The following is a 25,909-nucleotide window of genomic DNA, read 5'->3' on the forward strand; positions in this document are numbered from 1 at the left end:
CATCAGATTCATTTGATTTTCCAGTGCATCTCTCATTTGAAATTGATAATACAAGATCTTATATATATATATATATATATAAACTCCAAGTTTCAGATGTTTTTGTAAGCCTCAGGAACACAGGTTTTGGCACCAGGTCCAGTCTCGTCACACTGGAAACTGTTCAGTTTGTTTTTGTTTTTGATAGCTGAGGGGTCAAAGGTTCAGGGCTAATGCAAGGTGACCTGCAAGGTGAACTGCAAAAGGCAGTTATTCTGTGAAATGGCTTGATGTACACTGGGACAGTCAGTAATGGCAACATTATGGGCTCATGCAGAATACATTTTCCATAAAATAAGCTGCAACACTGGCCACTGGCCAGCATGGCTAACAGACAGCCTCAAAAAGTGATTTGATGGGAGTGATTTGCCAGGTGAAAACATATTATCCTTTCATTGTAAAAAATTCTTTGGTTTGTGGGGGGAATAAATGATTCCATTCAATTCATGAACAAAACATATCTGAAGGCTTCTCTTTTTAAAAGCTAATGCACTAGAAAATGACCAAATGTTGATTATTTTTGGACATTTAGCCTATACCATGTCGAGATCTCAAATCTCTATCATTTTACAGAAATAAACTTCCATGACCAAGCAGCACGGATAAATTTAAGAGTGATTTAGATGAAATTGAAGAGACTGTAGAAAAAGATCATTCCGTTTTGTGGAGAAAAGTGTAGATATTTATCAGACAGGAATCATCTCTTTTATAACAGGGCTTATTACTGATTGACAGCAAATGTTGGATATGATGAAAAAGTATAAAGCAATTCCAGTTACCATAGCCACAAATACCAAAATTACTGCATTATTTAAATCGTAGCTACTAGTATTCACTGGATTGCCTAACTACTTGGACAGTTGGAGGCAGGAGACAAACCAGTCATTATTTTCACTGTTTTCCAAATGCTATTATTATCTGTTATGTCCGAGGCAAAATGACAGAACATACATATGTTCTGATTTTGTTGTCCATCAGAAAATATTTCATATCATTTGGTAACATAGTGAAAATCAGCATTGTAAATAAACATTTGTTTTCAAAAAATATTTTCAGTGACATGCTCAATTTCCTACAGGTAAGATTAGATGTCGAATATCCATGAGCATTTCTGACTTTTACACTGTCTTTATATAATCTGATGATGCTCCTAGTGAAGTGCTCTTCAGTCTTTAAGAGCTCTGATTCCCCAGTCAGTTGTGTAGCCATCATGTTTGATTAGTGCACATTTGACACTAGTTTCTGAAAATGTTCGTTTTTCTCAGTCTTCACAAAACCTAAAACTTGTGCATTAGAAAACAAAGTTATATACTGTACAGTATGTACATATATAGTATATATAGTACAGGTACACTTTCTATAGAGTCTGATGGGTGACAGATAAAATCATACTGAGCCACAGTGTCCTTCATTAGAAAAGAATGGCATATCTCAGAGGAGAAAACTGGAAATGTTTAGTCAAAAATCATGGTCATATAAAAGTATGACCATGTATAAAAACTTCTCAGACAGCTCATATAGCAGCTTTCTTGACAGAATATGCATGTTTTATTTCTGCTGTCTAGGGTACTTCTGGAGAGTGGACACTAATTATTTGTACTCCTATTTTCACAGACTCAAATAAAGGGCACCAAACAAAAACACCTATTTTTAACAAGAAGACCAAGAGACCCAGAGCAAGTACTAAAGGGCACTCATTTCCTCCAAAAAGTTTTTGCTTACTTTGGATTGGAACACAAGTTGTACATGATAGCCTTCCTTTCACGCTTCATATAACTCACCACATAGCTCATTCCCACCTTTATTTTGCACTGCGCAGGCTATTGAATCTGCTGTTCTACAAAGAAGCAGATATAAAATATAGTCTTGGCTGAAAAATAGGTACCATTAGTTTAAAATTACCTCAGCATGTGACAGGCAGCTTGTCCAAATTTGTGTCACATTGACTAGGTCAGTATAATGAACCTAACCTTATATTGCATGTAGATATAAATCTACATGTTTCTGCAAATGACATGTCATGTGTGTGGATATTATTTGCTACTGACTGGTAAGGGCAGGATATTTTCCAAGTAAAATTCTCCACCATGTTTGATAGTTTCAGTTTGTAAGGCATATTCAAAAGTAATTTGGTAAGTTATTCAAGTAAATCAGTATAGCATCCACACCATGAAGATTGTTGTGGAAAATTCTATGACTATGAGTTATAAATGCTGTTATATACTCTTATAGAAGCCATAAGTTAGTGTCATTTTTTTCTATTTGAGGGTAACTGTATAAATCCTTAGTCTGAGATTGGTCTCTTGTACTATATGACATACAATGATTACCTTAGTATAGGCCTATTGTCACATTAACCATTTTGAATACATCAGGGATATTATTATTGCCTCACAGCTTCAGGGTCCTCATTTCATTCCTAAGATCGGATTACTGTCTTGTGAAGCTTCCATGTGGGTTTTCAAAAAAAAAAAAAAGGTTTCATCCCAAGAACATTCAAGTAATTGGATTGGCTATGCTAAATTACCCCAGGTATGAATGTGTGTAAATGTCACATGCCCTGTGATGAACTGGCATCCATGGTGTATCCATGGTGTATTCCTGCCTCATTCCTAGTCCTACCAGGATCCACTCCGTATCCACCATGACCCTGACCAGGATAAATAAATGAACAAATGAGTGACCAGATGACCATACTTGGTTAAACAGTAGACTAAGAGTAAGATACAAATGGCTTTACTGGTATAATAAGACAACATTGTTACATACAGTATAAGAAGTCATTTTCTGTTTCAACAAAAAAATCAATGCCTAAATGAAATAGCTTTATTACATTTATACAAGCACAAACCATCTGGGCATATAAAAACTACTTTCAGCAACAACATTTCAAACTCAGCATAGGTGCATGTTCAATTTCAGATATACCTGTAGCTTAGCTTGGTAGTTTTATCCAAAAATAATTATTCTAGGCACAGTAGTGTACTCTGCAAAATAAAACTGTTGCACAAGGAGTTGATGTGGAATTATTGCACCATTTCTGATGTTTTTGATTAAGAATGCAGGGAAAATTCCATTTGTTTAGTAACGCTAGATCTGCAGATATTTGCCTGTCCCAGAGTTCTGTTTGCATTGAAACATTTGTTGAACTCTAAGCTTTGGCTTGAGTTAATTCTTAACAATGCATGTGTACTTTCTGTGCCTGGTAGTAAACAAGCAGTTCAATGACTGACTTACTCAAAATTTCATTATACTCTGCCTGAGCAAAAATAATAATGAGGACTAAAGCACTAATTTTCAGTTTTATTTCTGCCATAATTGTTCAAAGTGTGACAGCAGACAAAGGTATGGAAACTAACTTTCTCTTTTAGTTAACTTTCACTGACATATATAAAATCAATTTACACCACAGTGCTGGTGAATTCTCAAATCAGAAGGTGCGCTAATTTTCTATAACACCGCGGCTCTGACAGTAGTTTTGGCAATAACATAAATGATAAATGAGGTTTATATTAATGCACTCATATTAATATGTAAGAATTCCTGTACTTACAGCTTATTCTCAGGGACTTGTATGGTAGATGCACCACGTAAATCATGGCTAATAAAAATGGATTAAAGAACATGCAGTTATTTAACAAAGAAAAACCTATAATCATTGACATGGTGAAGTTTTCTCTAAGGAAATGTTTATTTAACATTTATTGAAAGAGTGTTTGGTGTCCGCACTTTATAACATTCAGTAAGGTTCCATGGGAGTGTCTTCAGGACAGGGGAATTTACACATTCTGGTTTCTCAGTAGCATGACAAGCTGTGTTTTTTTGTCTAATTAACTTCAAGAGAACAAAAGGAATTCCAAAAAAAGACACCAGTAAGGGAGCGACTGTTTATAGCTGCTATAACGTGAAATGGCTTCAGAAATTATTCAGACCCCTTCACTTTTGGCACACTTTGTATTAGAGTTGTCATTTAAAATGGATTAAATTTACTTTTTTTGTCTATTAATCTACACACAATAATCCAAAATTACAAAGCAAAAACATTTTTTTAAAGAAATTTTTACAAATATAATAAAAATCCAGCCATCCTCTATACCACTTATCATACACAAGGTTGTGGGGAAGCCAGGAGCCTATCCCAGGGGTCTCAAAGCACAAGGCGAGGGACACCCTGTACAGGGTGCTATCCCATCGCAGGGCACAATCGCACACACCCATTCACACAATATAGACAATCTGGAAATACCAATCAGCCTTCAAGGCATGTCTTTGGACTGTGGGAGGAAACCAGATTACCCAGAGGAAACCCCCGAAGCATGGGAAGAACATGCAAACTCCATGCACACAGGGTGGAGGTGGGATTCAAACCCCCAACCCCAGATATGCGAGGCAACAGCGCTAACCCCTAAGCTACCATGCCCCCCTTAATGAAAAATCAATAGCTGTAATATTTCATTTAGCTAAGTTCTCAGGCCCTTAGCTAAAAGCAATCTAAATTGTGCTCAGATGCATCTGGTTTGCTTTGATTATCTTGAGCTGTCCCTTGAACTTGACAGGAATTCACTTGCGGCAAATTCAACTGATTGGACAAGATATAGAAGGACATACAGCTGTGTCTATAAGGTCCCACAATTCACAGTGCATGTCGAACCAAAACCCATGAAGTCCATTGAATTCTCCGTAGATCTCCATGATTAAATCGTGTCAAGACATAGAGCTGAGCAAAAATAACAATTTTTAAAGCTTTGAATGTTCCCAGGAGCACAGTGGGCTCCATCATTGTGGAATGGAAGAAGTTTGGAAGTACCAGTACTTTTACTACAGTTGTCCATCCAGGCCAAACTCAGTAACTGGGGTGGCCAAGACCCCAATGGCTAATCTTCAGAAGTCCTCTGCATAGATGGGAGAACCTACTAGAAGGACAACCATCTCACAAATATGCCAGCAATCAGGCCTTTATGGTAGGGTGGCTAGACAGAAACCTCACCTAAGTAAAAGCATATGGCAGGCATTTAAAGGACTAAGAGCATGTGGAAAAATATTCTCTGCACATGACAGGCACTTAATGGACTCTGACAGCATGAGGGAAAAGATTCTCTGATAAGACAAAAATTAAACTTTTTGGACTAAACTCCAAGTGCTACATCTGGCAAAATCCAGGTTCTGCTCATAAACTGGCTAATACCATCACTACAGTGAAGCATGGTGGTGGCAGCGTCATGCTGTGGGGGTGTTTCTCAGCAGCAGGGAGTGGGAGACTGGTCAGAATTTTGCAAAAAAAAAAAAAAAAAAATCGAAAATCTTGTCACTTTCTCATTATGGGGTGTGTAGATTGATGTCTAAAAAGGTCAGTTAAATCCATTTGAAATTAAATCTATAACAGTAAATTGGGCATAAAATAAAGGGATCTGAATACTTTCTGAAACCACTGTAAGTGATAACGGGAACTAACTTGTTTCATGGACAATGCATAATATTAAAATATAACTATAAACAATTACAAAGCATATGTCATTCAATAATAAATTCAAAATTGCATTCATTGGCAAATCGCTGGGGTATAAGAGGAGTAGTACACTTCAGGACATGCTGTTATAAGAAAATAATCAACTTTGCTGTTGTATCACACCATACAGGTGTGGATTATTTTCCTATAACAGTAAAGCCCATCATATCTTATTCCTTATGTAATGTATATTAATTATATTGTATACACAATGAAAAGAATGAGTGCTTAAAGAATTTCTAAGTACTATCAATTTTACAGCTGAGATTATACTCCAGGATATAGTATGCTTTAACTTACTTGACAAAGAAATGAATCTTAAATGATAAAAGGACACTTACAAAAGTGACACTCTCCAGAAATTGGGTTCTCAAGCAAAATGTCCCTTCTTTCATATCTTGTCTTCACAGGAAAGCATTATGCAAAAGAAAACGTGTGCGAAGAGCTCCGGGTCATTGGATCAAAAAACTTCAGAATAATGTATGTAAATATATTATGTAAGCAAATCTCATATGCTACCTTGTAATTAATTTTTATCTCTACATATATTTTATAAATTAAGTTCAGTGTCGCTGTTATTAACATTTAAATTGAAGGTTTTCATGTGTAGTATTTCTCTTTGTATAAACTTTACGTAAAACCTTGGATAGATCTTATCATGCATGGTGCATTCTAGCACTTAAGAAATTTAGTCTAAGCTCAGCAGGCTTACATCCTGGAAGGACCCAGTACAGCAGCAGAGGCCAGGAGCTGCTGGAAATAAGTGCAAGTTAGGTTTATTTGATTTACTTACCCACTCTCACACAACATTTAGAGGAATTCTGTAATCTGTTGGGGGTCAAATGAAACCATACAATTGTTAAGCACATTCTATCCCTAACCTTAGACATTCTTAAATTAAAAAAAAGTCTTTTAAAAAATTTTTATACAAATTCTTTAAAATGTGCAATTGTGAATACACATGGTACCTTGGCCACTGAGACACAGTATTAGCCCTCAAAAATAGTAGTGATTATTAAGTGCAACATTTTTACATGGTGAACATCTTGTAAGAAAATAACTATATACCTGTACACCTGAACATTCATGCAGTCCCAATGCAAAAAATCACGCAGATACAGATCAAGAGCTTCAGTTAATGTTCACATCAAACATCAGAATGAGGAAAAAGTGTGATCTCTGTGACTTTAACTGTGGCATCATTTTGGTACCAGAAGGGTTGGTTTGAGTATTTCATAAACTGCTGATCTCCTGGGAATTTCACACACAACAGTCTCTAGAGTTTACACAGAATGGTGTGAAAACAAAAAAAGAAATTGAGTGAGCAACAGTTCTGTGGGTGGAAATGCCTTGTGGATAAGAGAGGTCAGAGGAAAATGGCCAGATTGGTTCGAGCTGCCAGAAAGGATGGGGTAACACAACTAATCACCCTTTACAACTGTGGTGAGCAGAAAAGCATCTCAGCATGCAAAAAACATTGAACCTTGAGGTGGGGGGCTACAACAGCAGAAGACCACATTGGGTTCCACCCCTGTCAGCTAAGAACAAGAATCTGAGGCTATCATGGGCAGAAACGCACCCAAACTAGACAGACTGTTTTTCTAATCTTCAACTGTCCAATTTGCATGAGGCTCAGATTCCTCAGAACTGTGGCTCACTCAGTATTTTTATTTTTCACACCATTCTGTGTAAACTCTAGAAACTGTTTCACAGGAAATCCCAGGAGATCAGTAGTTTCTGAACTCCTCAAACCAGCCCATCTGGCACCAACAACCATGCCACAGTTAAAGTCACAAAGATCACATTTTTTCCCAATTCTGATGTTTGATGTGAACATTAACTGAAGCTCTTGACCTGTGTCTGCATGATTTTATGTATTGCGCTGCTGCCACATGCATATCTTCACTGCAGATAAAGGAGCACTGCAGGAAGCTTCCTAATATGGCTTGGCACAGAGTAACAGAATTGTTTTTGTTGTGCCAGAGTCGTTGCTGATTTTTGACAATTGGTCCATAATAAGACTAAAAGGAAAAGGAACTTCTTAGAAAATGGCATGGAAATAATAGGGCAATTTATATGTTGTTTCCTGTGTTTGCTGAAGGAAAAATCAGAAATGATTGCATGATTTTATGCATTGCATGAGTTTGTGGATACATACATACATACATACTGTATTTATTTTGTTTTATTTTGAATGTGCAATTCAGTAGTTTTGATAAAATGCCAAAATGCCAATCAATTCATCTTTGAATAGAACCTTTCTGTTAGATTAAATTAGATTTGCGTGGAATTTTTCTGTTACAACAATTTGTTCATCCAAACTGTATCAAAAGCAAACTTTCATCAAAACAGTAATTTAATATCCTGGAGGAGAGTAAGATTAGGCCTAATGTCTAAACCACACAGAGGAAAATTGATATTGATTGCTCGCTTCTACCTGATAGAAACAATCTGATCATTTTTTCTTCACTTCAGATAAAGGAGCACTGCAGGAAGCTTCCTAATATGACTTGGCTCAGAGTGACAGAATTGTTTTTGTTGTGCTAACGAGTCGTTGCTGATGTAGGTTTTAAATATGTTTTCGACAATTGGTCAATAATATGACTGAAAGGAAAAGGAACTTCTTAGAAAATGACATGGAAAAATATGACAATTTATATGTTGTTTCCTGTGTTTGCTGAAGGAAAAATCAGAAATCTTAGGTAAAAGCCAGAGAACTACTAAATCTACTGGAAAAAGAGAACGAACAGAAATAAAGTGGAACTAAGAAGCAAGCAAAACATAGAAAAACAATAAAAAATGGAATTGAAAAACACCTATGCTACATTTATTTACATATTTACAGTCTCAGTAATTATTTACATCATGATAGGCAGAATAGGAAACAATGAAGGGTCTTAGCACAAGTGAATTGAGGTGAGCAGGAGGAATGAACACTGAAAGACATATGGCAGGCTACAGAAAAAAGGCCCAGGAACAGTAAGGAGAAAACACAGAAACATGAAGTAGAAATAGAAAAACAACATAAACAGAAGGCCTGCTGTGTAAATACCAGTCAGACTAATTAAGTATAAAGTACATTTCCATTTCGCTTTACTGAAAAAAGTCTGTTTAATAGTTTATAGTTTATGGTTAATAGTTTATAACAGTGGAATTACACAATGATACTGGACCCATGGTTCCATGAGCAATATCGTTACTTAAATAAAATTAATTAATTAACAACAACAACAACAACAACAATAATAATAATAATACTTGTCAAACCAAACTTCCTGGCAACGCGTGTCCCTTTTCTTATTTAAAATGTCCATGGTTCATTTGTAATACTGTTAAACAAATTATTAAATAAAAATGTACAATTAGTTATACATTTTGAGTTATACAATGCAATTTTCAGCTGTACCAAAAGTATTTGTCATGTTTCAGAGTGACAGCTCTATACAGCCAGAAGTTCCCAAATGGAACCTTTGAGGAAGTGAATTGTGTGGCTGATGAAATGGCTAAACTAGCAGAACAGTGCTGCCAAGATGATGCAAGTCTTGACTGTTATGACAAAGGGGTAAGCCGACAGTTACGTTGATGTGTAGTGACTGTCTGGGTCTCTTCTTTAAAACTCAATCATTCCAGTGAAGTCAATGATTTGCATTTGAAAGCTTGGAGGAGAAAAGGCGAGACATAATGACATGAATGCATCCTCAAACTGCTTTCAACAGCTGTATGTTTATGTTTATATTCATTTCATGGCATACAATTCATAAATGACTGGTGCCACAGCGACTTTGAGATAAACAAGATAAACTGTTGATATGGTTTCATTGCAAAATCAGAAATCATGCATAGGCCAAATAAATGGCACCAGTGTAATCCAACCATAATCTAATCTGAAATGTCAGAGTGAATTGTGAAACTCTCATACTCTCTCCTCTCTACATGAGATGTCAGATGTAGAGGCCTAATTTTGAATGTACCCATTTCACACCTAATTACACCAATTAATAAGCTACCGTGGAATGTAATTGTTCATTGTTAGCAGGACAATCACTCCTAGGATGCAGCATTCTTCATTGCTCTGTGTGTGTCTGTGTTTTGAAGTGACCTGTGTATAAACACTATGATAAATACTACCATTGAATGTTTCAACATAGTCATCTCTGACAAATATGGCATATGTCCTTTGGTTTTATATTTCCCAGGGGACATCCTGTTAATTGAAATTGTTTCAGATCAGAGTGACATTAAAATGAGCTAATGCCATCTTAAAGTGATGAAAATATGACATGGTTATGGATGAACCTACCTTATCACCAATTCCTGGAATAGAGAATTTATGTGCGTGAAAACGGGGGTGGTGGGGCAGGTTTGTCATTGGTTTGTTCCCTGTGTGCACCTGTTCTGTGTTTAATCCATACTTGGTTTGTTTACTGTATGTCTAGCCTGCTGATTCTTTGTTCTATTATCAAATCTATTTATTGTGCATGATGTTATGTCTAAGACTTAACTTTCTGTGTTCGTTGTTCCTGTTTTACACCATTGCCTGTTTTCAACTTTGTATAGGGATTACCCTAATAAAACTCACACAGAGTTTATACACTTGTATCCAGCTTCCTCTCACCATGCATTACAGTTCAGTAAAAGTTTACATACAGTTTCATGCTTCATTATTTTTTACCACCCCTCTATCTAACACTGCTCTCATTCAAACTTTTTTTTTTTTGCTGTCACTGGGGGATCCTGCTCTGCCTTGGAAGATGTGAGATGCACAGTTCAACACTTTCATGTTAGCTACAGGGTTAAGCAAAGCCCTGAAGAATGGAAGAACAGTATTTTTTTAAAGTCGCCAGAGGGAAAACAAGTTACAGACACTGCTAGAGCACTAGAGTGGCTTGTCACACATACATTTTACCAAAGACTAATCTTGTTATGGAGCATGCGAAGTTTTGTCAGAGGATGTAGCAACAATGTGAGACTGTAGTTGCATATGTGATAGGACTGATGTCAATCTTCTACTTCAAAGAGGAGAACATACTAAGCAGTTAATTTGTGATCAATTGATTGAGAGAAAGATTGTTAATGGAGGGAGATGTTACACTAAATAGTTACTATCAAAAGTGAAAACTGCAATGGCTGTCGTGAAATTTTGTCGCAATACCTTTAGTAATAACTGTAATAAAATTGTTCATTTCAGTAGAGTTTCCCATTTGGCAAAAATGTGCCACATTGAATTTCTGTTAGCAGTGAGGAGCTATGCAAGTGTATATAGTGTCTAGCCTCTGCCCAAAACAGAGAAATGTTTTCACTTGGAAATGTGGAAACAATGATGACTTTAGATACTGGTGCCAAAGTATATTTGTTTATTGTGCAAAGTTTGTGAATCAATTCCCACTACAGTTGCAGAATGCCCAAATAAGCCTGTATGATAGCTCTAAGGTAAAAACTAATGGATTTTTTTATTATCAGTAATAAGCATTAAATAATGATAACCCTAGGTTTAACTCTGGTGATGAGGGGATCATTTGCCTCGCTGTGGCTTTGGAGGCAGAAAATCAAGAGAACAGGAGCTGTTTTGTGTGCAACCACAATTAAAACTGGTACTATATTAAACAATTTCTGATGTCATAAATCTCCTTATATTTTCTAAATTTAACTTTTTTTTTACTGGCATTCTGTCCTCCATGCTGTCGTCAAGCAACAAGAGTTAAATAGTTTTTGCGACTTTGGGAAGCACTTTGCTGCGCAGCTGCTACTCATAGGATTACATATCAGTTGTGCTCTGGAGGTTGAGAAAAAAAAAATCATCTAGCTGGAAAGCAGCCTTAGAATTTTTAATACATTAAGAACTCACAAAATGAAGTAGCAAATGAGTGTGAGTCATGATGGCTTTTTATTAAGCAATCAAACATATTAAAGTGTGGGCAAATGGACAGATAAGAATAACTTAGCCATAATGCATAATTTATCACCTCAATAGTTACTGCTCGCAGTTGCTCACTTTCCTGTAACATACATGAGATAACATACATTTTTGTCTTCTGTAAACTAGAAATTTAGTCATTTTTGCTTTGCATTTTTGTTTTATATTTTTGTGGTTGACATTTAACAAGCACAGATATTTGCATGTTATAATGCTCATAATCCAAAGTTAGAGGACACTAATGTTAAATATGTCCATCTCTTTAAGGCCACAGAGATCACAGACAAGTCTTGTAGGAAGGACTCACCATTCCCCAAGCACCCAGGCATTGAGCAGTGCTGTACTGCCCAAGGTGATGGAAGGAAACTGTGTTTAGCCATGCTGCGTTATTCAGCAGATGAACTCCCCTCCCTGCTGGAACCCACACCTGAGGAGATCTGCACTCAGTATACTAAGGACCGCAGCAGCTATGCTCTGAGGTAGGATGTGGGAAGCTCATGCATTTTAGCATAAGAGTTTACTTCCAGCATAAATGTCTGAGTTACAAAATTAGTAGGCCATTTATTTTCTCTAAAGATAGACCAAACTTAATAGAAACTCTTCTCCCTTCAGAGAGAATTTCTCACGATCAGATCCTTTCTGATTGCTAACAACAGGCTAACTACAAATTGGCATAATAGTGAGTAAACTTAAATAAGTGACAAGGCTAATATAATTGAGCAAGTTATAATATCTGCTGATGCAGTTTATTTGTGCACTGCTGCTACAAACTCCAGAAGCTTGCATAAATATTCACCCCCTTAAACTTTTCCATGTTTTTTTGTGTTGCAACCTGGGATTGAAATGGATTTTAGGACATTAGTCAGAAAAGCAACCAAGAGGCCAAGGGTAACCTTCAGCATGATGCTACCACCACCATGCAGTCATGGAAAAAAGAAAGTACAGCCTCCTTCAATTCTATGTTTTTATTTACCAGGGCCTCAGTAACAATTGTGTAGTCCTTCTATAAACTTCTATAAACAAACAAATAACTTCAGGTGACAACACACAACACAACAGATTTCAATATGTAGTCATTTTTTTTTCCCAAAAAGCAAACATTCAGAAACCAAGTGGGAAAAAATAAGTACATCCTATAATTCAGTAACATGTAGAACCACATTTAGCCACAATAACTTGCAGTAAATATTTTCTGTAGGAGTTTTGGAGGAATTTTGGCCCACCCATTTTTATAACATTGCTTCAGTTCATTGATGTTTGAGGGCATTTGTTGATGCACAGCTCTCTTAAGATACCACCACAGCAAAGGGGTTGAGGTCTGGACTTGGACTTGGCCATTCCAACACCCTGGGATCATTGTCCTGTTACATGACCCAATTTTAGCCAGCTTAAGCTGCTGGACAGATAGCCACACATTTGTCTCAAGAATATTCTGGTATATTCTGGACTTCATTGTTGTCTCAATGACTACAAGTTTCCCAGGCCCTGTGGCTGAAAACCAAGCCAAAATCATCACCCCTCCACCCCCATGCATGACAGGTGGTATGGGGTGTTTGTGGCAATACTCTTTGTTTGTTTTTTCCCAAACATGGTGCTGTGGATGATGACCAAACATCTCCACCTTGGTTTCATCAGTCCAAAGGATATTCTTCTTGGTTTGTTCAGATGCAGTTTTACAAGTCTTGTTGTCATATTCTTTCTAGAAAGAAGGCTTTTTTCATAGCCACCCATCCATGAAATCCATACTTGTTCATTCTAAATCTGCTTGTTCTATCATGAACATAAACATTTAATGTGCTTACTGAGGCCTGTAGGTCACATCTTATAGCTTTTGGGTTTTTTCTTTATATCTCTGAGCATTAAACAATCTGACCTTGGACTGAATTTGCTGGCAACCAACTGTCTTGAAGGCTCTCCATTTGTAAACAATCTTTCTCACTGTAGGATGGTGAATTTCAAATTGTTTGGAGATGGCCTTATAATTCTTTATTCCTTATAATTCTTCTTTCCTTATAATTCTAAAGTTTTGCTTTTATAGAGGTAATCACACTTCTTGATCATTAATTAATCTTGTGCATTTCATTAGTAAAACCTGGCTGCTAATTACTCTCTTAGTGATTGTGGAAGTAGGAAGGGTGCTTATTTTTTCCCATGTTTGGATTTCCACCAAACATAGTGCTTTATGGCAAAGTCAAAGTGGTCAGTTTTGGTCTCATCAGAAAAGAAAAAATTATTCTGCTTTTATTCCGAGTTTCCAACAAGTCTTTTGGTAAAGACCAAATGGGATTTCATATGCCTCATGACTCTTCCATAAAACCCAGCTTTGTAATGTATAGACTATGAGCTGTGAATCTCTCCAGCTCCTTTCCCAGATTTCTTTGATGGCTCCTTGGTCTTCATGATGCTGTTTGTTTAGGTTTATTCTCTAACAAAATCTGGGGACTTCCAGGAATAGGCGTATTTAAATTGAGAGCATGTAACATATTAAATGCACTCCATTCACTGATCTAATTGCAATTAAGTCCATTTCAGTTCCAGGTTGTAATGCTACAAAATGAGGAAAAGTTAGTTACAGTGTTACAGTGTACAGTGTTACAGTGTTACCAGGTCTACTATTCCTACTAACTGGGTTGTTCCCCTGCTTGCAGTCCAATTTTTTTCATAATCCTTTGTAGCTCAGTATATAGTAATATTATAATATAATATAGGGGTTCAATATTTGGAGGCAGAGACAACTGGGTATTGCACACACTTTGCCTCCACAGAAAAATACCTAGTGTAGAGCTGAAGTTGTTGCCTGAGACTAAAATAAATATACAGTATACAGTATATGGGTCCACTTATCCACTAGTAATATAACACCATCTGTTACTGGACAGAATCTATCACATCATGGTAACACATCATCACATCACGTTAATGTTTGTACCAAGACACAGACATCAAGGCCCAAGTCCTTTAATACCATCAGTGGTGGCTGCATAGCATCTTAGACACAGCAGTAATTTAAACTTAACTGTAAGGCATTAACCAAAGTAGTAACTTCAAAATAGAAAAATACAAACATAAATTAGGTTAAAACAATGTGTAAAAATTGGTTAAAACAGTGGTGTTGGCTTGTGTCAATAAGTTAACATGCAGGACATAAGCGATTGTATTATCCATGAATCAGTTTGTGCGACAAGCACACTGTGTGGCTCATACTTTGGTAGGGATGAGGAGAACGTCCTTGACTAGCCCTTGAAATCACTTCATAGTTGTTGACAAGAGTGCTTTTAGAAAATAGCTATTCACATAGCACGTGGAGAGTGATGCATATGCACTTATTCGTTGTGCTGTTTGCTCCTTAACTGTAACCATAACTGTTCTTTATCAGTTACACATGTGCCTGATGATGCCCTGTTGGAAATGAAATCCTATGTCAGCAGTTTCCAAAAGTCATAGGACACCTTCTTGTTGTCAGTAGCACCAGCATGTGGCTCCAGGGACCCCAGTTTGATCCTTGGCTCAGGTTACTGTCTATGTGGAATTTTGCATTTTTCCTTGTGTCCATGTGGGTTTCTTCCAGAAAGACCTTTGGAAGAACCCCAGTAGTTTACCACAAAGCCAACATGACTGAGAATGTGAAAAATTGTAGGCATCTTTGGACCAGCATTTGGACTGGTCATGTTTTGAATCCTGAAATCTTTCAGGATTTTATTTGTTCATTTATTTTTTATTCATTTGTCATCTCACAGCTGCTATCTAGTGTGCTTTCTCTGTCTGTGTATTATTGAATTTGTAACAGACAGGAAATGGTGACTGAGGCTACATGGGAAAGTGCATTCAAGGCTCATGAGCTTCATGCTGCTGTATGCTTTCTATCTCCAATAACTGAACATCCAAGGTCCCCAAAAACTTATAGATGATAGCTTTCAGAGTGATATAAACAGCTCTGCCTGATACCATTTTAACAGTCTGGAGCAAAACTGCATAGGTAGATTATGGACATCAGAAAAGCACCCCTAATAACTATTATTATTAAGCTTATGTGCCATCACAGGATTATTTTGCAAATTCATTATGACCATAATTGTAACTCCAACATCAGAAATGTATTTCTAGATCAAGGGCCTTGCATATTTCAATCATGAATTAGACTGCAGGAAATATTTGCTGTGACCTGCCCTCCCTTAATGTCTATTAAATCAGCAGCTCTAAAAAGAGAACAGTCAAGACCAAACACTCATATCCACTCATTTAAATACTACTGACAACTAGGTTTCTACTTATGTGTTACATTGTACTTTTTTTAAAATTTAATTTAACCATATGAGGTGTCTGTCCATGGAAGTATATCTAACCTGACCAGTAAAGCTCATTCTGATTTTAAGAGGGTGTCATGTCAATGCCAGAATCAGCAGCAAACTCCAATTTCCACAATGCACCTCCATCAAACATGGACGTCTCTGCACTTGGCAGGAGGAAATGGGCTCCGAGAAGAAGAAATGGCTTATTTCATTGTAGTGTTTTCGAAGTTCAGTGTTTGATTATTTACATTAAAGGATTGTCTATGTAACTCAAAGGAGGGTTATGCTGAAGCACTAGCTAAAATTGCAAGGTAATCAGAAATAGACTGTGATCTATATGGGGAGCATTCATTTTCCATTTCAAATCATAAAATAGAAAGACAAAAAAACAACCCGTTATCATATTTTGCATGTTAGACACATTAGATTAACCAAATCAACTGCTTTTTACCAAAAGTAATAAAATGTGTGCAAATACAAAAATAAAGTAACATGTTTTTACAGTAATACAGATTGCAGTAACAGCTATCACAAAAAGACATCACACCAAATGGAAAAAAATAAAATACAAAATCCTTCAGAATCAATACAATCCCTTTCTGTGTCCTTACTGTAGCTGACTTGGCCTTATTAATCACAGCAGTGGTTCATTCTAATGAAACTATGTCATGATAAAATAAAAGCCATTGCCTAAGCATATTTATACCTGAATTGTACCATTTGTGTAAAATAGTCTTTTTTGCACCCGTTATGCCAGTGAAAACTATCCACCTCTGAGGTCAGGTCTTGTGAAGAGTGCTGCTTACTACTTGACCTGCCATTAAACCCAGGAGTTCAGGAATGTTGGTGACTGAGGATGGTAACTAACTGAAGTTAATGACTATGTTTACAACCGAATTCTAAATAGCCATTTTCGCAGTGGTTATTTGTTAAGTAGCTAGCTATTTGTTTTTTTAATTGACCTGCTGCAGTGGTAATTGCTAGAGAAGCATTGAGCATTATTTATTTATTTATTTAAAACAAAAGCATTATTGTGGCTATACTACATGGCTCTATAATACATTCATTTAGTCATTTGATGCCAGCTGGCTAGCCAGCTCACTTGGCCACCCAACACAGCTTCCAGTCTTGCCAATAGACTTGCCTCTCAACCTAGCTTCCATTCCTGCCAATTGGTCTGCCTCTCCATCTAGCTTCCTGGCACAGCTACCACACAGCACAACTTCTAGTCCTGGCAATTGACCTTCCACCTTACCTGGGCACCTAGCACAGCTTCTACTTCTACCAACTGCCCTGCTACCTCATTCAGTCACCGGCACATCTTCTAATCCTGCCAATTGACCTGCCACTCCATATAGCCACCCGGCACAGCTTCCTTTCCTGCCAGTTGACCTGCCACTTCACTTATTTATATTTCAAGTGCTCACATTAAATAGGTTAAACATGGTAGACCTTTACATTTTAAATCCACCTGGGTCCATAATAAGTATCTCTGACTTTGGGAGTTCTTACAGCTAAAATGGCAGATCATATCAGTCCTGCTGACCAAGGAACTGGCTGTGAAGATTAGATGGAGTTGTTAGAAAGAAAAAAAGATGGAGAAGGTTATTAAAACATTGACAAAGCTTTGAACTTTCTTAAGAGCAATGTGAAATTCATTATAACAAAGTGGAAAAAAATGGAACAACCCAAATACTACCAAGATCAGGCCAAACTGTGTGCTTGGGCAAGAAGGGCAATTGTTAGAGAAGTGTCCATGAGTCCAGCTACAACACTGAAAGGATTACAGAGCTCACTCGACTAAAATAGGAGAACTTGTGCTGACCTCAACAATATCATCAGCTCTTTACAGATCCTACCTCTATCTGAGAGTGACCAGAAGGAAGCTACTTCAGAGAATGGCCATGTTAGTAAATCTTAAAAAGATTAGAAAATCTTTTGGAAAAAGGTTTTGTGGTCATATGAGACTAAAGTTGAGCCATTTGGGCTAAAGCCAAAGCATAATGTTTGGCAATCAAATACAGCCCAACACCCAGATAAACACACTGGTGGTAGTATCATCCTCTAGGGTTGTTTTTCATCAGGAGGAACTGTAAAGCTTGTTGCCATTGGCAACATGGATGGAGCCAGTTTGTTGAGGAGAACCGGTTCCAGTCAGCCAGACATTTGCATTTAGGGGAAAATATATGTTCTAACAGCACAATGAGCCAAAGCACATTGCACAAACTACAAAGGAATTTCTTGGAATTACATGGGAAAAAAAGAAGGTTTGTGTTTTGCAATGGCGTAGTCAAAGCCCAGACTTAAATCTAACTGAAAATCTGTGTCATAACCTGAAAATTGCTGTCCACCAACATTCTCCAGCTAATTTTCATTGAAGAATGGAAGCCGAAAATCAAAATGTGCAAAGCTCATAGAGATACATCTGAGACATCTCAATTTTGTAATTGCTGCAAAAGGACAATTCAAACTGAGTTTTTTTCAATTATTCTGAGTTTCATCAAATATTTATCTAAATACTTTATTTAATTTTATTTCTCTAGAGAGTTACTTCATATAAAAATCTTGGGACCACACACGGGACTTCCAAGCAGTTAATTTGTACCTGAAATTTTATTTGTGCCTGAAAGTTCCTTGTGCCTCCAAGACTTGCACAAGACCGAAGTTAACATGTGTACTCCAAGACCAGCATAAAAAACCCAGCTGAAGTTTGTAGGTGATCATCAGGATGAAGACCTAGCCTTTTTGGCAACAAAAAATGAACTGTTGAGACGTAATGATCACACACTATGTATGGAGCGAAATGGGTGAGGATTTAATTCAAAGAACACCATCTGAACTACGAAGCATGGAGGTGGCAGCATCGTGTTGTGGGGGTGTTTTGCTGGAAAAGGGACTTGTGCACTTCAAAAAATAGATGACATTATGAAGAAGGAGGATTATCTAGAAATACAGAAGCTAGATGTCTAGAGCCATCTTAAGACATCAACCGGAAAGTTAACACTTGGTTCGCAACTGGGTCTTCCAGGAGAATAATGATCCTTGACATACTTCCAAAGGAATAAAATGACTTAAACACAACAAAGTGAAAGTATTGGAGTCGCCATCACATAGCCCTGACCTGAATCTCCTAGAAAATTTGTGGAACTAAAAAAGCATGTCCTAGCCCACAAACCTGAGATACACCAGTTCTGTCAGGAGGAGTCAGGAAAAGTTCCACCAAAGTATTGTGAGAAACTTGTTCAAGGCTTGTTCAAGTTAAGCAATGCCACAAAAAATATGAAAATATGATATAATAATAAAGCTGAAATAAATCTGTCTCTTAGCTATTACTTTTTATGGAAATAAAGTAGATACTCTAATTGACCTAACACAGAAAATGTATAGTAACATGAAATGTATGTTAGCTGCAGGACTGGTTATGCCTGGTGATTCGACAGGTCAGCCGGGGCTATTTGGTAAGGGATGTTGAGCCGACTGCTTCAGGAAAGAAAGTCTGGCAGTAGTGGTCCAGATGCACCAGACAGAGAGCTAGGACTGGGAGATGACATGGTGGGTTTGCTGATGCGGTGTTCATGGCAAGTGTTCTTAGTAGATGGGATAGAAAGCCCTCCACTAAGATGATTATGCTCATGGCTATTTTCACAATACAGTATGCTGCAATTTTGTTTTAGTGATAGGGTTTATATTTAATTAAATAAAACCTTAGGGTTAAGGCACACTCCCTTTATATCTGAATACAGATACAGATAGTGGCAATGTGTCACACCTCTAGTGCACACCTGTGTGCCATTAATGCTTATTGGGGATCTTTTATTTTGTCCATTTTAAGAGGCAGATTGTTGCTTCTACACCAGTCCCCATGATGCTTCACCTCTTCTCAGTATGCTGACTCATCATAATCATGATGAGTGGTGATAATGCCAACCACTCTTGTGTCATTTGTAAACTTGTTTAATATGATTCATCAGAAGTGTGAAAACTTTATTTTATAGGAGACAAAGACACAGCACACTCAGCCCTCTTGTCTCTCTCTGTTGGACTGAAGACAAACTTTCTTACACAATTGCCCCTTTTGTCCTCCTAACAGATTCAGATAACTTGGACCTAGCTTAATGAAAGAGAATGATGGCTTGCTAAGATTGAACATGTAAATAAGTGTCTGTGCAGAAAAAAACACTTCATGGCTCGGTTGTTGAATCATACAAAGGGGCTAAACCCACAAGCACAGGTAACCAAGACCCTATGTGCAGTGTGCAAGCAAAGTAGAAAGAACCACTAAATAGGGCTATAGTCAATACCACCACTGTCAAGTCCAAGACCAGGACCAGTTAAGATCACGTCCAAATGAAAGTCAAGATCTTTTTCAAGGCCTAGTTTTTATTTCAAAAGGCTTTTTTCATGCAGTGTACCAGTGATGTTTCCTAGAAGACAGAAACTTTGTTTATGCAAAAAAAGACAGCACAAACTTTTTTTTTTGTTTGAAATCAAGATCATATTTAGTGAGACCAGCACACAAGACCAAGACAAATCCAAGAACAAATGCCAATAACTCCAAGACAAGTCCGAGTCAATACAGAAAACTTGAGACTGGACTTGGGTCCAAGACCAGACTTGAGTCCTAAAGCCCTCGTACCAGATATTATTTACTGCATTTACAATAGTTATAAATCACACTCATGCTTCTGCAACAGAACACAAAAGAAAATGCTAAAGAAAGGCACATATCAAAATTAAAAATTTGCCCTAACGCACTCATTTAGTTTCTCATTCTTAACCAAAATAAAAACAAAAAGCTTAAAGTCACAGTGGATCCGGAGTCTCTTCTGGAAGCAATGTGCGTGAGGTGGGAATACACCCTGAATGGGATGCTAGTGTATGACAGTATTCATCTCTATTTAAAACCAAAAATGCATGAGTTGACACCCAACCCTTACCTGATGAAACAAAAGACAGCTTTACCTGCATGGTGTGATGCATGTGCACACCTCTGATTCCCTGTTCAGAAGCTGGTAGATCATAGTGGGAACTGGAAGGTAAATACTTTTATATTTATAATTATGGAGTGCTAGAGCAGTGACGAAATTCTTAAATTCATCATATTAGAATCACAACAGACATTAAGCTTTTCACCAATTTAATAGCTTTTATTTTTTTTGTTGACTCTATCATTGCAGTTCAAGTTTGACTGGCCATTCTCTATGTAAAAAGGAAAATGGAATGACAAGGACGAAAGTGATTAATTATTATTATTATTATTATTATTATTATTATTATCCATTGAGATTTTTTTCCACTGCCTTCATATGTCGTGTCTCTGTCTTGCCACCTGTTTTATCATGCAATGCTACATGCAATACATGTAAATTTTTTTCAACATCCACATGAAGCTGAATTGTAATACTAGCATTCGATTCTGAAAAGTTAAGCTTGTTACTAGTTAAAGTAGTAGACTCCAAAAATAAAAATAGAAACACATTTATTTATAGTCTCATATACTTTGGAGACTGCACGACTTGAGTGGTTTCTTTCCTATTGTATTCTATTGTATATTAGAGGTTAAATGTATTCGGTAATTTAATCTAAAAAATTGCTCATTCTAATATTTAGCTTTTCCATTAATTATTCGTATTAAATAAAATGTTCAGTGCAGAACCACAGATGAGTTGCTTTCTATTTCCATTTTCCACTTTCCACCTGCTTCCTGCATTGCTTTGGAGATCAAATTTACACCTCAACCAAATATTACCCTATAGTATTCAATCTTATTGAAGGTGTCTCAAAGGAGACACACTTAAGTCAGAGCTTAATTTTTTTAAATAAACAAAGCACTTATGAACAAAGAACTTCCATCCAGTCTATATTTAGTGTTATTTTCCGCAGGAGTAAACAGTATCACTTGAGAATAGATGATATAGAAATAATTGTGGAAAAAACATATCAGTTTGAGATGGATGTGCAGTGTGACTCAGAGGAGACCCAGACATTTCATCTTATATTTCCTAGCATTACATTTCGCAGAATATTACTTCTAAAAGCAAAAAAAAAAACCACTGATTTTCTGTGTTTTTCACTGATTCTGAGTGTTGGCTGTGAGCGAGTTTCTGAAAAATAACTCAAATGAGTTGCTGAAATGTTGCAGGAAGCATCCTAAGGAGAGTCCAACTAAGACTTTTTTTGATTATTTGGATCTTACATGGACACTTGAGGGCAGAGAAGAAAATTGTTTGCCTTAAATTAAAAACAAGAAGACTTTTTGAAAAGCAATGCTGGTAAATCAAGAGTTAAAACTCCAAGGTTTCTTGAGAAAGGAATGCTGGGATGTATTTGCTACCCTATTTCAAAGCCACCAGTTCACTTGGCCGTTAATTTCGGCCGAATAACATTTATTTCATTCTAAATGAATGTCCCTTTTAGAACAATTTCCAGACACCCACACACCCACCACAGAAATGTTCAAAGTGTACCATCACCTCCTGAGCTCCAGGATACGGTGTATCTATCATTTTATGCAATTTTAAGCAATATTTGGATGTAAAACCTCTCATATATATATTCAATTCAATTCAATTCATTTTTATTTGTATAGCGCTTTTTACAAAGGTCATTGTCTCAAAGCAGCTTTACACAAACAAAAGTAAAGTGAAGTGTGTGTGTGTGCCGTCTCTGATGAGCAAGCAGGGCGACGGTGGCAAGGAAAAACTCCCTGAGATGGTGATAGGAAGAAACCTTGAGAGGAACCAGGCTCAACAGAGAACCCATCCTCATATGGGTTTACACTGTAACCAATATTCTGTGTCATGTGCAGTAACTATCATATTTATTGAATTTTTACTTTAAAATAGATCAGTATAATTCTAACATATTGTAAAATATCACAGATGCTTTACATTTGACAGTAATATATGCAAGGATGTTTCCTGAGTCAGTAAGTGCCAGCATTTAGCAATGAATCGCCATGCAATTACACAGAGACACCACTCACTGCATTATGGGTCCTCTTGTTAATTTAATTGTATTCATGTCAGAGAAAACAAACAAAAAAAAGAAACATTTAAAGCCTTTTAATGGAAATGGAATTAATGAATGCTGCATGGTCTCTACTTGTTATGGTTTAATTACTTAATTTAAAAAAAAAAAAAACAATATATGTACCAATGCCTCTATCCCACCTCCCCCACGCACACACATTTTGCACACAACATTATTTACAATTATTCTTTGTAAATCGCCCACAACACACCTGCTAAACATGTATGCAGTTTCACACATGTAATGTAGCTCCCTGTATTGTAGTAAATCATACCCTATGAATTCAGTTCCAGACACTGTACTGGAATACTGCTGTTACTAACTCCATATTTATTATGATCTCTGTCTTATACACTATATTACCAAAAGTATTCGGTCACCTGCCTTGACTCACATATGAACTTAAGTGCCATCCCATTCCTAACCCATAGGGTTCAATATGATGTCGGTCCACCTTTTGCAGCTATTACAGCTTCAACTCTTCTGGGAAGGCTGTCCACAAGGTTGAGGAATGTGTTTATAGGAATTTTTGACCATTCTTCCAAAAGCGCATTGGTGAGGTCACACACTGATGTTGGTTGAGAAGGCCTGGCTCTCAGTCTCCGCTCTAATTCATCCCAAAGGTGTTCTATCGGGTTCAGGTCAGGACTCTGTGCAGGCCAGTCAAGTTCATCCACACCAGACTCTGTCATCCATGTCTTTATGGACCTTCCTTTGTGCACTGGTGCACAGTCATGTTGGAAGAGGAAGGGGCCCGCTCCAAACTGTTCCCACAAGGTTGGGAGCATGGAATTGTCCAAAATGTTTTGGTATCCTGAAGCATTCAAAGTTCCTTTCACTGGAACTAAGGGGCCAAGCCCAACTCCTGAAAAACAACCCCACACCATAATTCCTCCTCCACCAAATTTCACACTCGGCACAATGCAGTCCGAAATGTACCGTTCTCCTGGCAACCTCCAAACCCAGACTCGTCCACCAGATTGCCAGATGGAAAAGCGTGATTCATCACTCCAGAGAACACGTCTCCACTGCTCTAGAGTCCAGTGGCGGCGTGCTTTACACCACTGCATCTGACGCTTTGCATTGCACTTGGTGATGTGTGGCTTGGATGCAGCTGCTCGGCCATGGAAACCCATTCCATGAAGCTCTCTGCGTACTGTACTTGGGCTAATCTGAAGGTCACATGAAGTTTGGAGCTCTGTAGCAATTGACTGTGAAGAAAGTCGACGACCTCTTTGCACTATGCGCTTCAGCATCCGCTGAACCCTCTCCGTCAGTTTACGTGGCCTACCACTTCGTGGCTGAGTTGCTGTTGTTCCCAAACTCTTCCATTTTGTTATGATAAAGCTGACAGTTGACTGTGGAATATTTAGGAGCGAGGAAATTTCACGACTGGATTTGTTGCACGGGTGGCATCCTATGACAGTTCCACGCTGGAATTCACTGAGCTCCTGAGAGCGGCCCATTCTTTCACAAATGTTTGTAAAAACAGTCTGCATGCCTAAGTGCTTGATTTTATACACCTGTGGCCAGGCCAAGTGATTAGGACACCTGATTCTGATCATTTGGATGGGTGACCGAATACTTTTGGTAATATAGTGTATGTAATGTGATGTGATTCTGTTCTGGTTATATGACTGCACTGTCTATATACTCTAATTCAAATGTCTATCTGCACCTGAGCAAACGAAAAAGAATTTTCTTGGTTACTGAAGATGAGTGAATGTACATGGATTAGTAATCCAGAATTGAAATGAATTGAAGTATTTGAATTAGTTTGATTCTATTTATTCAAACACTGTTTTCAGATCTTGTGACTTTACTTTTAATCACAGACAGACTGTAGCTAAAACAGAACTTGTTGGCTTTATGCTTTATTATAACTGAAGAGCTGAAACATTTTGGTCTTTCGCATTCTCCCACACAATATATTTTTATGCACTTCATCTCTCTCTATCTTATTATAACAATGTTTATAGCAGTCAACTAGTTGTTTTTTACATTGTTAAAGCAAAAGAAGTTTCATCGCTAATTTTAGAGTGTTTTATTTGGGCAGTAAAGAACATGTCAAACTGCACTTCAGTTAACAGGTAAACATAGGATACAATAACTGCAATAACATTACAACTCATCGAACTGTAAATTCAAACTACATTCTTTGGTATCTGTAGTATAAACGATTTTATGCTTCAAGGGTGTTTTACTGGCTAAATAAAGGTTTAGTGAAAATGATAGATTGAGGTTAACTTTTAAAATACAGCTTTCATGTTTTGTTGTTGTTGTTGTTGTTGCTATTCTGCTATTTAATTTTGATTTGATGAAAAAAAAAAAAATCTCTCCATTCTTAAATACAAAACCAGACATGTTATTTTTCTCCAAAAGTGATGGTTATTCAAAAAGCAGATACAGGTGAAAATTGCATCTGGGGCTCTCTTATGGCATGTAAGATTTCAATCAGATGTGTTATTCAGAGTAGCAGGGCATCTTTTCAGTGAATTGTAATGCTACATTGCAGGGTGCATGGAAAATAACAAGCTACTGCATCGTTCAGAGAGTGTTTAATTGCTTTTTTGGTTCACAAATGGACCCACAAATGGACTTACTTTCTTACGCACTTACTTACTTATTTATGCCTGGTAATGATGCTGAGAATCTCAGCTTGCCATGCTGACTATCAATCAATAATTAAGCAAGAGCTCCTTTCAAGAAAACTTTCCCCACACCATTATACCACCACCAGCAGCCTGAACTGTTGATACAGGGCAGGTTGGGTCTATGGATTCATGTTGTTGATGCCAAATTCTGACCCTACCATCTGCATATTGTAGCAGAATTTGAGAGTCATCAGACCAGGTAATGTTTTTCCCATCTTCATTTGTCCAGTTTCAATTGTCCAACCTGTGCCCACTGCAGCTTCAGTTTCTGTTCTTGACATGAGTGAAATGCAATGTGGTCTTGTGCTGTTGTAGCCCTTGATATGCTTTCTGAGACGCTTTTCTGCTCATCATGTAAAGAGTTACCATAGCCTTCCTGTCAACTCCTACTCAGTCAGGCCTTTCTTATCTGACCTCTCTCAGAGGTCAGAGCAGCAAGGCATTTCCAACTGCAGAAATGATGCTTGCTGGATGT

General features: G+C 37.3%; 1 protein-coding gene across 1 annotated transcript in view; it reads left to right on the forward strand.

Moving 5' to 3' along the window:
- Positions 1-3,225: 3,225 nt before the first annotated feature.
- Positions 3,226-25,909, forward strand: part of gc (GC vitamin D binding protein) — a 50,224-nt gene continuing 27,540 nt past the window's right edge. The window contains exons 1-4 of the mRNA XM_026931140.3: positions 3,226-3,384; positions 5,956-6,025; positions 8,975-9,107; positions 11,727-11,938. Coding sequence (XP_026786941.3) covers positions 3,315-3,384; positions 5,956-6,025; positions 8,975-9,107; positions 11,727-11,938 — 485 coding nt within the window. The 5' untranslated portion in view covers positions 3,226-3,314. The remainder of the gene's footprint in view (positions 3,385-5,955; positions 6,026-8,974; positions 9,108-11,726; positions 11,939-25,909) is intronic.

The sequence above is a fragment of the Pangasianodon hypophthalmus genome, chromosome 24 (genome assembly GCF_027358585.1).
Source record: "Pangasianodon hypophthalmus isolate fPanHyp1 chromosome 24, fPanHyp1.pri, whole genome shotgun sequence".
Classification (NCBI taxonomy): domain Eukaryota; kingdom Metazoa; phylum Chordata; class Actinopteri; order Siluriformes; family Pangasiidae; genus Pangasianodon; species Pangasianodon hypophthalmus.